The sequence below is a fragment of the Mustela nigripes genome, chromosome 11 (genome assembly GCF_022355385.1).
Source record: "Mustela nigripes isolate SB6536 chromosome 11, MUSNIG.SB6536, whole genome shotgun sequence".
In the NCBI taxonomy this organism is placed as follows: Eukaryota; Metazoa; Chordata; class Mammalia; order Carnivora; family Mustelidae; genus Mustela; species Mustela nigripes.
Window position 1 is genome coordinate 35159055 of NC_081567.1, and position 15160 is coordinate 35174214.

At 50.3% G+C, this 15160-nt stretch overlaps 1 protein-coding gene across 3 annotated transcripts; it reads left to right on the forward strand.

The window, feature by feature from the left end:
• The first annotated feature begins 405 nt into the window (after positions 1–405).
• EEF2KMT (eukaryotic elongation factor 2 lysine methyltransferase) lies at positions 406–15083 on the forward strand. 3 transcript variants are annotated; one of them, XM_059415378.1, is made up of 8 exons: positions 406–534; positions 3053–3115; positions 5189–5269; positions 6620–6721; positions 10583–10716; positions 10798–11093; positions 12479–12628; positions 14622–15083. In XM_059415378.1, the coding sequence occupies exons 1-8, from the start codon at positions 439–441 to the stop codon at positions 14720–14722; spliced, it is 1023 nt and encodes a 340-aa protein (XP_059271361.1). In that variant the 5' UTR covers positions 406–438; the 3' UTR covers positions 14723–15083. The 3 variants fall into 3 exon arrangements, with proteins under 3 accessions (XP_059271361.1, XP_059271363.1, XP_059271362.1); XM_059415380.1 differs by lacking the exon at positions 6620–6721; XM_059415379.1 differs by lacking the exon at positions 3053–3115.
• The last annotated feature ends 77 nt before the right edge of the window (positions 15084–15160 follow it).

Sequence of the window (15160 nt, forward strand, 5' to 3'; positions counted from 1 at the left end):
GCAAACCCGCACTTTGTCTTGAAGGGGCGGCGACGGCATGAGGCCGCCAAACACCCGCCTGAGGACGCAGCCTTGGAAAGTTTGGGCCGTCAGCCTCCTTCGCTCCTAGGAGTGCAACTGGGAGAGGGCTACGCATCCGTCCACTCGGCCAAAAAGACCCTCGTGAAGGCGAGGGAACAACGAGAATGTTACCTTGCCCTTCGCCTGACTGGAAGCTACCAGAGAGCCGTAGCCTCCCGCCTGCCCTCTCTTGGCGCCAAAACCCTGACTCCTCCCTTCAAGTCCCAGGCCCCGCCCCGAGCCAACCGTGGCCCCGCCTCCCCACCTCCCACACTCCCGGCGGCTCCTGGCCCCGCCCCCGGCCCCTGGCAGCGCCTCGGTCCCACCCCTCTGCCGCCCCGTCTCCCGGGCAACGCCGCGGACCCGCCCCGCCCCGCCATGGCGCCGGAGGAGAGCGCGGAGGCCGCGCGCCTGCTGCCGAGTTTCGAGCGCCGCTTCCTGGCAGCGCGCACACTGCGCTCTTTCCCCTGGAAGGTGGGCGGTGGGGCGCGCGGAGGGAGGGCGAGGGGCGGCAGAGGAGGGGTGAGGGCTGGGCGGGCTCCGGCGCCGGACCCGTTCCCCCCCCGCCACGTGATGTTCTCGGCTCCCTCTCTGGACCCGGCCGCGCGTCCTGTTCTTGTCCCCCGGGCTCCGCCGGGGGCGCGGGCTGGCGGTGGGCAGCAGGAGGCACACCTGCGCGAGTCTGGGGGGCCCAGCCTGCACTCAGGCTTCTGCTCCCTCTTCCCCTGGCCCTTCCCGCCCTTGGCTGCCTTTGCACAGAGTCCCCGAATTCAAGAAATGCGGGGTTTCCTCCCACTTCTCTTTGTCACTCTGGGGTGAGGTCGGACAATTCACGATAAATTTCATTACTTTTTTTGTTTAGCCCGTTGTTATTCTAGCCATTGCTGCTGCCCATTTCTTTTTAAGACTATCCGGGTTTGTTTGTTTGTTTTTTAAGATTTTATTTGACAGAGATCACAAGCAGGTAGAGAGGCAGGCAGAGAGAGAGAGAGAGAGGAGAAAACAGGCTCCCTGCTAAGCAGAGAGCCCGATGCGGGGCTCGATTCGAGATCATGATCTGAGCCGAAGGCAGAGGCTTTAACCCGCTGAGACACCCAGGCGCCCCGCTGCTGCCCATTTAAACAGTCCACGTCCTCAGGACACCGGGAGACCAGTTGTAATGAGCGCAATGACCAAGTTCCAGACACCACACCTCCCGCCCTTGCCAGGCCTCGGTGTTCTCATCTGTGCCATCAGCATTGGACAGAACCCTCGCAGAGGCAGTTTGAGGCTCTTATGCTTGTGGTGAAAGAGACAGGGCAGTGGGGAGGAGGGTATTGTTTCAAAACAGGCCAGAAGAGAGACGAAAGAAGTCTCACCTTCCCTGCTCTGGAGACCTGCCCTTCTTGCACATGGAAATGACCATGGCAGCAGCTTCCTTCTGCCAATGCAGGGGCTCTAATGATGCTGCCTCCTTCATAATTCATGTGCGATGAGCTCACTGGGATGACTCAGATTGGGTACATATTCCTCCCCCAAGTCTGCCCCGTCTTAAGGGGTGATGGTTAGTCATTTGTGCCTCATTGACCTAACCCATTTAGCATTCTGAGAGATCTTGCAGATCAGAAAGGAATATTTTTATATTTAAAAAATTATTATATTTTTATATATATTATTATATTTTAAAAATAGTTCATTTTTTTAACCCAAAATGTAAACCTTCATTACAGCATCTATGTGTCCGAATTCAATATCAACTACAATTATTCACAGGAAATGAGTGCTTACTCTGAATCAGGCCCATGATAAATGCTTACTTAGACTGGCCCACAACAGTCGTGCAGTGGGTACTATTACTACCATTCACATTTGACCAGAAAGATTGCTTGATTAGTAAAGAAGTAGAGTGCGGTAGTGGGGGAGCTCAGGCCTGGGATCCAGCCTGCCTGTTTTGAATCCTGGCCAAACCCCATACAAGTTGTGTGACCTTGGGCAAGTGACTGCATTTCTCCTATACCTTAGTTTTCTTATTAAGTGGGAGATACAATGATGGTGCTGGTGTCAGAATTACAGGAGATTGAAGCACCCGAGTCAATGTCCAGGTCATGGTGAGGTGGGTGTTAGCTAATATTTTTATTCCACCACCAAATATTTACTGAATGCCTTCCGTGAGCCAGGCACCAGGAACCAGGAGTACATATTACAGATGAGGCCCTGGTTGGATGGGAGAGCCAGAGAATAAACAAGTAAATGAATAAGCAAGAAGACACCAGGAGATGACAGTGGCTGTAAAGTCAATGAAACAGAGAAATGTATCATCAAAGTAGGGGGAGTCAGGAAGGCCTCTCCCAAGAGGTGACATTTGAGCCAGAACCTGAACAGTAAAGCAGCCCGCTATGGGAAGGCACTGCCAGTGAGAACAGGCTGCTGCACTTGAAGAATGGCAAGGAGGCCAGGGCTGGGGGGCAGACAAGGTCAGAGAGAGGGCAAGGGCCAGGCTTATAGGCCTTTTAGAGCCTAACTCACTCTGGAGAAATGAAGGGATTTGCCTGATGTCACATACCAGCCAGGACCAGTCTGTCTGCTTCTAGAACCTGAGCTCACTGCTGGGCTGGAGTTCCCTGTCAGAGAGGACAGCATAAACTAGCCATTGTAACTCAGATGTCAAGTCCAAGGTGAGCCCATCAGGTGTCAGTGTCATTGCTCCTATAATTCCTGGTTGGCCATGTCATCCATGGAGCTGCTCTGCGACCTAAGCGAGCCTAAACAGCCAGGGCTAATGCAGACCCAAGAGTCTGTCTTCTGATATTTTTTCTTTGACTCATCCAGGTCTTACCCAGGACTTCTCAAGTTCAGGCTTTCAGCCAGTCTGTGGCTTTCACTTCCAACTGGCTCCAGGTCCCTGGGGAGAGATCACTTAGCACTTTGCTAACATGTCCTATTGCATGTTTAATGTTCCTGTGAAAATGCCCTTGAGATTTCTCTCTCCCCCCTCCACTCTCTCTCTGAATAGAGCCTAGAAGAGAAATTAAGGGACTCATCAGGTCCTGAGCTGCTGCTGAATATTTTGCGAAAGGTAAGAATCAGAATCACCAGCCTCCTGACTTGCCCATGAAGACGTGATAGAAACACAGTGGGTGCACTTGTATCCTTTAAAAAGAAAGACACTGCATTTAGGTGGCAGCACCTCAGGCAGCTCTGGCTCTGTTGTTTTCCTAGACGAAGACATTAGAATATATAAAAATCTGCATGAGAGGAGGGAATTTGGGAGCTGTTTTAGAAATCATCCACAATGAAAACCAAGATGACAGCTATGCACTTGGTAGCTGCTCAAAGACTTTCTTCTTTACATTTACATTTAAGGAAAAAATAAGGAGGCAAGTCTTGCCCACTCATGTCTCTTCTAGATGTAGCTATGCTCTGCTTTTCCGAGGTAGGGTGTGAATTCTGAGGTACCTCTGGGCAAGGGTACAGGTAAGACTGCCGCTCTGCTGGCCTTGCCCCAACCCTGACCCTAGCCATGTGGATCAAGTGGAGATCACACTGCATTTTTTTTTTAAGATTTTATTTATTTATTTGAGAGAGAGACAGTGAGACAGAGCATGAGAGGGGAGAAGGTCAGAGGGAGCAGATTCCCCATAGAGCAGGGAGCCTGATGCGGGACTCAATCCCAGGACTCTGGTATCATGACGGGAGCCAAAGGCAGTCGCTCACCCAACTGAGCCACCCAGGTGCCCCTGGCTATGAACTCTCTTAAGCATCATGAACCCTTCTGAAAACCCAAAGCTATGAATTCTCCTGTTCTAATCTCACCCCCATTAAAAAATAGGACCAGAAGAATACATTTTATGTACAAATTCCTGGGAGTTAGAGACACTACTCCAACCACCAAGCCCATCCAAGAAGCCTAGGTTAAGAATTCCTGTGTAGAGGGTGAACCAAGATCGTCCGACCACCATGTGGGAAAGATGTTGCCATGGCTAGGGGAGGCTTGAGAGCAACCCCGTCGTTCAGGACTGTAAGCTCAGAGATTCTGAAGTCCTTGTGCGGCAGCCCACTCTTGATTTTCACCTTGAGGCTAAAACCTAACACCAGCCGACCAGAAATCCCCTGAAGGGTCGTGTGAGTATTTTGTTGCCCATGAGTAAAATCATGTCCCTCCATGTGACCTGGCCCCTATTCTCACTACCCCTGTTGCTCTGCCCTTGTTCCCAAAATGCCAGGCCATGCCTGCCTCAGAGCCTCCACAAACTATCCCCTCTGCCTGGAACTCGCTCCTCCCGCTCTTTGCTTCTCTAGACATCAGCCGAAGTGTCACCCCTGAGAGCCCCCTTCCCCTCCACCACACCGCAGGCAGAGTCCCCATCTTCCTCTGTCCCAGCCGTCGTAGCACTCGTCCTCAGCCTGGCATGTTAGCTCCAGGAGAGCAAGTGCCCGGTCTGCCTGTTCCCGCCGTTTGCACTTTCACCTTTTCCACAGAGCCAGACAGTCCCACAGTCATCCCCACTAAAAACTAATTCATGCTGCCTGCGCTGGGCAGGGGCGGCATAGACCATTCAAGCTGCTATAAGAGAACACCATGGACTGGGTGACTTGTAAACAAGAGCAATTTGTTTCTCATGGTTCTAGAGGCTGGGAAGGCCAAGATCAAGTGTCTGGTGGGGAACCCACTTCTTCCTTCATAGACAGCTGAGTCCTCACTGTGGAAGGACTGAGGGAACTCTCTGGGATTTCTTATAAGGGCACTAATCCCACTCATGAAAGCTTCACCTTCATGACTTAATCACTCCCGAAGGCCCTGCCTTCTAATACCATCACATTGGGATTTAGACTTCAGACTATGAACTGTGGGGGACACAAACATACGGTCTATAGCAGGGTGTTTTCTTGGGTCCATGTGCTCCATGTTCTGCCCAGAATGTTCTGTCAGCCTACACCACTGTAGTGGAGAAATTTTTTTGGAAAGGGAATTGTATCTGAAGACTTACTGATTCAGATTCATGAGGGTCACCTGAACCCAGAACCCTTGTGTCTGTACACATCTTTTCTGAGGGCTTGAGTAATGGGGGTTGCCCTATATTCACTTGAAGTTTGTGGGAGACTTACAGTGGGGTCTGTCTAGCAACTCACATTGTGTCCTTTGTCACAGACTGTGAAACATCCTCTGTGTGTGAAGCATCCGCCGTCCTTGAAGTATGCCCGGTGCTTTCTCTCGGAGCTCATCAGAAAGGTCAGTAATGGGCACTGTCTGGTAGCCGGACAGCACCTGGGACTTGCCTGATTCTCCAGAAGTGAACTCTGCCTGGCTTTGCCCGTTGGAACTCATGCCCTTTGCCTGCTCTACAAACCCCAGTATGTCAGAGGGGCTCCTTGTGTAACTGTTCCTAGCTGGGTTTGACCTGTCAGAGGCTATGGGGGGCAGGAGGAAGAGAGGCCAGGGTGTCTCTGCCTCTGTGCTTCAAGAGGTCTCCAGCAGCAGCTGCATTTCTTCTGTGGTCCCAGCTCCCTGCTCCTTTCTCCCCCAGGCTGCCAGCCCACAGGTTCTTGACCTATTCCTGCTATTGCCGAGATCTGGGTTGCCACACTGCCCTCTATTGGGTGTTTTAGGTCTTGCAATACCCTCTTCTCCCCCAATGAACTACCTGATGTGGGCTCTTTTCCTGACTGATACAGGATGTATTTTATTTATTTATTTGTTTATTTATTTATTTATTTATTTTGACAGAGACACAGAGAGAGAGGGGACACAAGCAGGGGGAGTGGGAGAGGGAGAAGCAGGCTCCCCACCGAGGAGGGAGCCCGATGTGGGGCTCTATCCCAGGATTCTGGGATCATGACCTGAGCTGAAGGCAGATGCTTAACAACTGAGCCCACCCAGGCGCCCCTATAGGATGTCTTTTAAAAATGAGCCCAAAGCTGCTGGGTTTCACGTTAGACTGGACGTCAGAGAGGTGATTCCTTAGTGATCAGCATCAGACCTGCTATCTTCAGCGACTGAATGCATGGGCCATGTCTCACCTAAGCTTAGCACATGAAACAATCCTGGCTTCTCCGTTGCCTCCCCACCTGATTCTTACCAACAGTCGTGGCCCACAGGTCTCCCCAGAACCACCAGAAGCATGGCTATCCCGCTGCTGCCCCTGTGAGGTGCACAACAGAGGCTTGCCCATTGATGAAGCCGGCCACGCCATGTAGAGTGCCCATCTTTGTGGCTTTTGCCCAGGCTCACTTAAAAGCTCCAGTTGTTTGATCCATCCACAACATCACGATGGAAGGGCAGAGCTCCCTGTCACCGTCACATGGCAGCTCATCCAGTCCTATTTCTGCTGTCCTAGACTACACCTCACCCTCACCCTCTCTATACCTGAGATACCATCTAGCTACCCCACCACATGAACTTTTCATATGCCAGGTGGCTTGTATTAAATTAATCCATCCCAAACCTCCCATCCAAATTTGGTAAAAATCCTCCAGTCAGAGAACAGAAAATAAATAAATAAATAAACTCATGGAACATTTGTTTGATTCATGAGGGTCAACTTAACCTCTTGCCTGAAGCTCTTGCTTTGCCTACCTCCAGCACGAGGCTGTCCACACGGAGCCTTTGGACGAGCTGTACGAGGCATTGGCAGAGGTCCTGATGGCCGAGGAGCCCACCCAGTCCCACCGGAGCTATCTGCTGGTAGGAGATGGGCTCCCTCCCCGAATGATCCACACATCCACTCCTGTGCACAGAGTTGAAATTCAGACTCCAGTCAGCGTCAAGTGGGTACAAATCCTGCCCTGTCAGCTCTGAGGTCTTAGAGGAGGTCAGTTAAGCACACTGAGCCTTGTTTTCCCCGTCAGCAAACCAAGCATTTCAGTACATAATAGTACCTATTTTATGGGGTGGCTGGGGGTTAAGTCAGGTCGTGCACATGATTGTGTAGTAGAGACCTGGTGCTCAGTCCTCAGTAAAAACTTGATGGTGTTACAGGAGAGCAGTCTCTCTCCGCTGCCCACCGGCACCATCCTCACTGGCCTGGCAAATACTGCAGCCCTTGGACTGGTGTTACACCTTCTTGGTCCACAGAAGTCTGTTCTGCACATAACACTTAAAGGGGTCTCAGGTTTTGTTTTGGGCCTTTTATTATAAAATAAAACACAGATGTAGGAAACCACATGAAATAAATGTACAGCTTACCAAATTGTTGCAAGGCAGCCACCATGGTGACCGGTACTCCAGTCAAGGGACAGAATTTTGGCAGCCAGCCCGCAAGCCCTCCGTCACTGCAAAGTGACCACCAGGGCCTTTGGAGCAGTCATTCTGTGGTTTCCTCCCACCCACATGCACCTCTGGACTCAGCACCACTGGCACCAGCCTTTACTCTTGCCCATCAGCTCCGTCTAGTTTGAAGTCTCCCTCCACATGCAGGTCCCCCTCCAGCTGTTTCTTCCCTGGCAGTGTCTGTGTTGCTTTCCACAGGCTGGATTTACTCGCCTGTGCGTGGTGCTGTTTGGCAGGTTCTTCCGGCTCTGTTTCCCACTAACTGGCTGGTTTCGGAGGCCCGGTCAGGCTTACATCTGCTTGATCCCTTTGGCAAGAACACAAAATGGGGCTCTAGGAGACACACATCGTATCTGTTATGATAGCAGTTATGAATGCTCAAAGCTTATTCTTTAATTCATTGGAGAATATGAAAGGGTGGTTTTCTAATTCTGTCACTTTGTTTTCATTCATTGGCTAGAGAAGTTTTACGAGATGTCTCCCTTTCTCCACTGTTTGGTCACCCACTGATAGAGACCATAGAGGAGAGGCAGGATACAGACTTGATTCTTTCTTTGTCAGTGCAGTGAATTGGTTTCTTATCATACCCAGAAAGAATACAGCCCACTGCAAACTGTGTCCTTAGTGAAGCTCAAATGTGCTCTTTTCTCTCTTCTTGAATTTCTTAATATGTTCCTCCATCTTCCTTGGTATGAAGTGTTGCTGTGGAAAACCCTGGTAATAACCTAATATTCTTTCCTGTGTATGCCCCATGCTCTTCACTCTTAAATGGCCAAAGGACTTTTCCCTTTAAAGTCCAGAATTTTAGTAGAATATATCTTGAGGTGGGTTGTTCTGGCTCAGTGATCTTGGGTGCGTTGTGGACTCCTTCAGTGTTTATCTTTTGTTTTTTAGGAATGTTTTCTTGAATTAAAATTTTTAGTATTTGTTCTTTGCTTTCATTTTCTGTGACAAAGTACCCAAAAATGGGTATCTTGAACAACAGAAATTTATCGTCTCACAGTTCAGGAGGCCAAAAGTCTAAGATCAAGTTATTGGCAGGGTTGGTTCCTTCTGAGGGCCGTGCGGAAAGGATGTACTCCCAGCCTCTCTCCTCAGCCTGCCAACGGCTGTCTTCTCATCATCTTCCCTCTATGCCTTCTGTGTACAGGGACACCAGTCTTACTGGGTTAGGGCCCCTCTGATGACATCATCTTAACTTCAGAGAGAGAATCCTCTCTGAAGAGACCCTGTCTCCAAATAAGGTCCCAGTCCTGAAGTGCTGGGAGTTAGGACTTTAACATATGAGTTTGTGAGGAGGGCACATTGAGCTCCTTATAATCTCTTTCTTAATTTCTTTTTGATGTTTAAACTTTCACTACTTTCACCTTCCATTTCTCTAATGGGCTGATCTGTTTTTATGTTTTGTTTTCTTTCTCACCTTCTTCTCATGTACCTTGATGTCTGAAGTGTTTTCTGTTCTTCTCACACATTTCTCAGTGTTTGTAGTTGCCATCAGGCCTCACCCCCAGTCCCTCATACCCCCGATGACTAGAGCAGCAAGTTCTCTTCTCCATGGGCTGTGGTTCACAGCTGGCACCTGCATTTCCAGTGAATACTTGGCTACTAGGCTTCTGTCCTCAGGCCCGTTGTGCGCCCCATTGTTCTCTCTCTCTCTCTCTCTCACACACACACACACACACACACACACACGCGCGCGCGTCTTATGTCTGTTGGTGGTTTGTCCCCACTTGTTGATACTTCGGCTTCACCTAGTTTTGTTGAATGTTGTCCATATCTCACTACTCTGTATGTGGGGATTCCGGAAGATTCAAAACCACACTCCCAGAAACCCCAGAGTGCTCCCCTTGATTTAAGACGTAAAACAGAGCGTGTTGCTCGACCACCCAGAGCCTGCCAGCAGCTGTCCTTCACACTCAGACTCAAATCCTAGTTTCTCACGTGGCCTGCCAAGCCCTGCATGCCCTGCTACAGCCTTCCTTCTCCTCTAGTTCCTCCTGCTCTCCCTCTGCTCCAGACCCCTGGCATTCTTTGCCTTCCTTGAACTCACCAACTAAAATGCTGCCTCGGGGCCTTTGCACCTCCTCTGTCTGGAATGCTCTCCTCCTAGAACCTCACATGCCTCACTTCTCCTTTATATTTACATCCCAGGTCACATGACACATACTCAAAGAGGCTGTTTCTGACCATTCTATCTGAAATAGACCCCTCCGCCAGTCTCTGTTATCATGTAGTCTTTTGTCTCCTTCTTAGCATTGAAAACCCGAGAAATTACTTTGTTTATTATGGTTTTAACCCCCATTGGCATGGAAGTTCCATAAGAACAGGGAATGACTTCATCTTGTCACATGTGAATCCCTAGCACCGTAATAGATGCTCAGGAAAAATGCACGGATGGATGAATGAACAAATAACTGCTCACAGTACACCAGAGACCGGAGTCTCCTATATGAGTTTGTGAGCTCAGAGATAACCAGAAACCGCCCCCAGGTGACTGCATGTCTGAAGTGCCCTGCTCAGATGCCCCACTTTGGAGAACACAGTTCAGGACTGCATGTTCCAGGAAAACACTTGCTTTGAGGGTGACAGAAAAGTTCAAGGGTTGGAGAATTCCCAGGCCCCAGATGTTGGGTTGAATTGAGGAAGGCCCCACACACTAAGTCTTTTCATGCATAGCTCATGATGCCAGAGAGTTGTGACTTTTTGTTGTTGTTAATAATTTCAGATTCATAGACATTGCAAAAACAGTACAGAGAGGTGCCCTTTCCCTAGGTTCCCCTGTTGTAAACACGGGCCCTAACTTACACGGCTTCACTACCAGGACTCTGACATACACACCATGCATGTGTAGGTGTACCTCATTTACCACACGTGCAGGTCCGTGTGGGCACCACTACAATCAAGATACTGACCTGCTGTCACCACAAAGACCTCCTTCGGGCCTCCTCTGTCCCCAGTCCCCACCAACCCCACCCTGGCAGCCACTGATCTGTTCTCCCTCTTCACAGTCCTGTCATTTTGAGAAGGTGAGATGGATGGAATCCCACAATGTGTGACCTTCTGAGACTGGCTTTCTTTGTGCACCATTAACGTCCTCGAGACCCATGCAGGTGGCACGTACAGTGATAACCTGTTCCTTTCCATTGCTGTGTAGTATTCTGTGGCAGAATGTTCCACAGTCTTATCTACCATGCACCTGTTGTGATGTTTTTCTTTTTAAAATCAGCTCCATGTCTCCTGATAGCTTAGATTAATCCTTTCCCTGTCTCGGCCCAGCCTTCCGGAGACTCAGTCACACTCTCGGAGAGCACAGCCATCGTTTCCCATGGCACCACCGGCCTGGTCACGTGGGACGCCGCACTCTACCTTGCAGAATGGGCCATAGAGAACCCGGCTGCCTTTGCTCACAGGTGACCTTGGGGTGCCGGGCAGGGCAGGAAGGCCAGTTTTCTCAGCACAATCTCAGACACAGGCCCCCTTCTCCCACCCAGGATTGTCTTAGAGCTCGGCAGTGGAGCTGGCCTCACGGGCCTGGCCATTTGCAAGACATGCTGTCCCAGCACGTACATCTTCAGCGACTGTCACACCTGTGTCCTTGAGCAGCTCCGAGGAAACATCCTTCTCAATGGCCTCTCATTGGAACCAGATACCACTGACCCTGCAAGGCACCCAGGACATAACACCTACAACTCAGAGAGCCCCAGGGTGATGGTGGCCCATTTGGACTGGGATGTTGTGACAGCCCCTGAGCTCGCTGCCTTCCAGCCAGATGTAATCATAGCAGCAGGTACTGCTTCCTGCCCCGCAGCAACTGGAACAGCTCTACCCAGTGCTCAGCTCTGGGAAGGGGACAGTGTATATCCTGCCAGGCAGAGGAATGATGAGACTTGTAGAAGTGCCACTGTGGGCCTTCAGGGAGACATCAAACTACAGGGCATGGCTCATGGATGCCCTAAAGCCACAGTCCTCCCACTTGACACAGTGGTCACATGTATTCCTGTTAAAATGGTTCCTTCAGATAAATGAACCCAGCTTTTCTCAGCAAAGCCTGAGACGGAGTGCACAGGCCCCAGGGCACCAAAGCCATCTGACCTATTAGCCAGGCTGCAGCTGAGCAGAGAGATTTTTATGTCCCTCCCTTGAATCTGAATGAAATGGCCAGAGCAGACCCATGAAGCAGGGGAGCTGAACAGCAGCCCTGCCTCCACCACCCCCCCCCCAGTCTTCAGATGTGGGGCCAAAATGGCCATGGCAGCCCTATCTTTTCAGGGCTGCAAGGGACAAGCGTGATTCTCCCTAGGACCATGTCTGATTCCTATACATGTCACAGACACCCAGCCCTGGGGCAGACCTAGGGTCAAACCACAGTGGTTTCAGAGTCAGGGAACGAGCTCTGAGTGCCTCACCCTGGTAAGCGCTTGCTTCTATCTCTACACAGCTCTGTTGCCTGATATTTGCACTTATGACTCCAAGGGCTCTGCCTGCACATCTCTGTCCCAGATCAGGCCCCTATGTTTTTCAGAGACAAGCCCCACATCTCATCTCTGAGGGCATGAGTGGGAGAAGGGCGGGCCCAGCCACTTCAGGCGCAAGGACAGGGTCCTCGACACAAGGGGTGTTTGGCCAACAGCCCCCTTGTCCTCCACTGAGTTCACCCAGTCCCCAGTCCAGCTGACAGTGCTGTGGCTCTGATCCTGGCCTACAGCCCTGAGACCTCCAGGCCCACAGTGGCCAGAACACAGAGCCCGAGCAGCACCTTCCCAAGTAAGGGTGCTGACAGGGAGTGAGTTTACCCCCTACCCCTCAGTGCAGCCAACAAAACAGAAGATCCCTGCAAACAAGAAGTCTGAGACAGAGAGCTGCTTGGGGGGTATTTCATTAAGCATCTTCTAAATAGACCATAGTCAAAGAACTGATTTTTTTTTAAAGGAACACCAGTGAGTCCTGGATATTTTCCATTTCATGCAGAGTTTTTCAGCAGCTTTTTTTTCTCTCCGAAGTTTTCCTTTTTAACCATGTCATCTTCTTTGGTCCAGTGTCATGGTTCTAATAAAGCTGCTGGTTTCCAGGCCCCAGCCCTGCTGCTGACGTCAGCACAACCAGGCACCCTCTTTTCTGGATCCTGAATCCTAGAGTGAGCCCCTTTCAGTAACCTGAGTTTTTTCATTACAGATGTGTTGTATTGCCCAGAAACTGTCCTCTCCCTGATCAGAGTCCTACAGAGGCTCTCTGCTTGCCTGAAGAAACAGCAGGCTCCTGAGGCCTACATTGCCTTCACCATCCGCAACCCAGAGACCTGCCAGCTGTTCACGAGCGAGCTGGGTGAGCCCTGGGCCCTGGGAGGGGCTGCTGTCTCTAAGAAGCCACCTGGGCCCCCACACAGGACTCCAGAGAGGCAGAAATCAGCAGAGTAAAAGAATGGGGCCCTGAAAACAGACAGACAGGCTGGGCCATCAGCCCACTACCTGCCCCCCACCCCCTCAGCCCCGGGGGGCTTAGTGGAGGAGGCCTGTTCAGCAGAGGAGGCAGGCTGGGGAGCTGTGCTCGGAAGGGGAAGAGGCGGTTTATGCAGCAGTCCTAGAGGTCAGACCAGCAGTCCTACCATGTGTTTAGAGCAGGTTTCAAGGGTCTTCAGGCCCGTTTCCTGGTCTGTGGAACGGAGAAGAGAGGATGGTGAATGCCAGGGGGTGTCAGGGTAGATGACTGGCCACACAGCAGTGGGGTGCAGGCTCCAGAACTGCGCCTGGTGAACCTGGGCTGCCACTCCCCTCCCTGTCTTCATCTGTGTGGTAGGAACATCCACCTGGGAGGTGACACAGGACCTGGCATTGGGGAGCACTTGGGAACATGGTAGCTGCTGCTATCACTGTATTAAGAACCCAGTAAATGGAAGAAAAACAGGGAGGACTCTGGAGGAGGGGGGCCTCTGCCATTTATACCCAAACTGGCCCTGCTGTGGCCAGGTACTGTCCTCAGACCGGTCAGGCCCCCAGCACCACGGAGGGGTGTGCTGTCATCCTCCAGTCTCACCCATGGAAATCCTGGGGTGCATGGCGACTAGTGACTGCCTGAGCTCCAGAATGGAGCCAGGCAGCCGACTCCCGCCCTCCACCCCCCGCCCCCACAACCACCGGCCACTGTCCTGCAATCCCTGTCACGTGCCAGGCCCAACTGGGGCTTGCTTCACACAGCCTGGCTGCAGTGTGGTACCACGCGTGCCCCCCAACCCGCCCCTCCCCAGCACAGCCCCCACAACAGCTGCCTCTATAGGCAAACACCCCCTACGTGTGCCCGTGTCCTATGGACAGCGTGCCCTGTAGCTTTGAAAAAGAATGAAATCCTCCTTCAGATACTATATGAAAAATCTCTATACTATAGTTTAAGTGAAGAAAGCGAAGTACCAAACACCATATATATATATATATATATATATATATATATATATATATACACACACACACACACACACATTTTATTAAGAGAGGAAGAGGGAGAACCCTTTTTTTTTTTCTTTTGTTTTTGTTTTTGAGAGGGAGAATCTTAAGCAGGCTCCATGCCCAGTGGGGAGCCCAACATGCAGCTTGATCTCACAACCCTGAGATCATGACCTGAGCTGAAATCAAGAGACGGATACTTAACGAACTGAGCGACCCAGGTGCCCCAACTCCTTCTATTTTTAAAAATAATCCTCTCCATGTTCATATGTATATAGGGAAAAATCTGAAAGAACATAGACCAATTAACATTTGTTATACTTGGTGGCAGGATTATAGACACACACACACGTGTATTTTTTTTTTTTTTACATAAGCTCTAGGCCTGGTGTGGCACTTGAACTCATGAACCCAAGATCAAGAGTCCCAAGTTCCACTGACTGAGCCAGCCAGGAACACTGACACTTGTGTACTTTTAATATTGCATTTTTATAATTACTTTCATTCATAAAACACTAATGACAAAATGATCCTTGCCAAGGGCTCTTCAGGCATCTGTGCTTATGAGGAGGATGTAAGCCCTTCTGCATATATCTAGCCTCTGCCAACAGGTACCAGGCTGAGTGGTCAGGAAACCCAGACAGGTCTGTGACCTTCTAGGAAAGGTATGACCCAGAAAACAGGTGGCAAATGTGGCTGTCATGCACCATTTAAAAACTCAATTCTTGGTCCTATCCCTGAAGGCTGATTCTAGGTGTCCAGATGGGGCCCAGAAGTCTGTGGTTTGTATATACCCCCCAGCCTGTCCTGCAGCCCCACATTATATAGGTGGTGTCATGTCCCCAGACCCCACCATCCAGAGACACATGTTGTATTTCCAGGCCAAGCTGGGATCCCATGGGAAGCAGTGCCTCATCACAACCAGAAGCTGTTTCCCTACGAAGAGCACTCAGACATGAAAATTTTGAAATTAATGCTGTAGGTTTACAAACGTTTTTAAAGATCAACATGAAAATTAAATCACCATCCTGGAAAGAATTTTCATGTGGCAAAGCTGATAAAATTTTCACTGGACTTGAATGCTTGAAGAATGTTAAATTCAGAATCAGGACTGCAAACTGTGTTCTAATAAAATATAAACTATTCAAGTGGGCGCCTCTTTCTGTCACTAGTTCTAGTTCTTAAGTGAATCTCTATAAATCGAAAATGAAAATTTTTGCTCAGAAATAAGCATTTCATTTATGCAAATAAAAACATGTATCAAGTATGTCTCCCCATCCCACCCCCAAGCCTGCACCCACATCCCTCACGAAGCCAAGCTGCTTCAAACCCATTGTAGACGTTACAGAGCAGCAGGCTGTGGTACCTGTCCTTACAGCAGGAATGAAATACTAGGGACACAATGGGACAGATGCTGGGA

Bases quoted from the DNA above. Each gene is read 5' to 3' on its own strand.
- EEF2KMT (XM_059415378.1), top strand. From the start codon at position 439: ATGGCGCCGGAGGAGAGCGCGGAGGCCGCGCGCCTGCTGCCGAGTTTC. The intron at 11,094-12,478 runs GTACTGCTTCCT...TTTTCATTACAG, and splicing joins AGATGTAATCATAGCAGCAG to ATGTGTTGTATTGCCCAGAA. The intron at 12,629-14,621 runs GTGAGCCCTGGG...TTGTATTTCCAG, and splicing joins GCTGTTCACGAGCGAGCTGG to GCCAAGCTGGGATCCCATGG.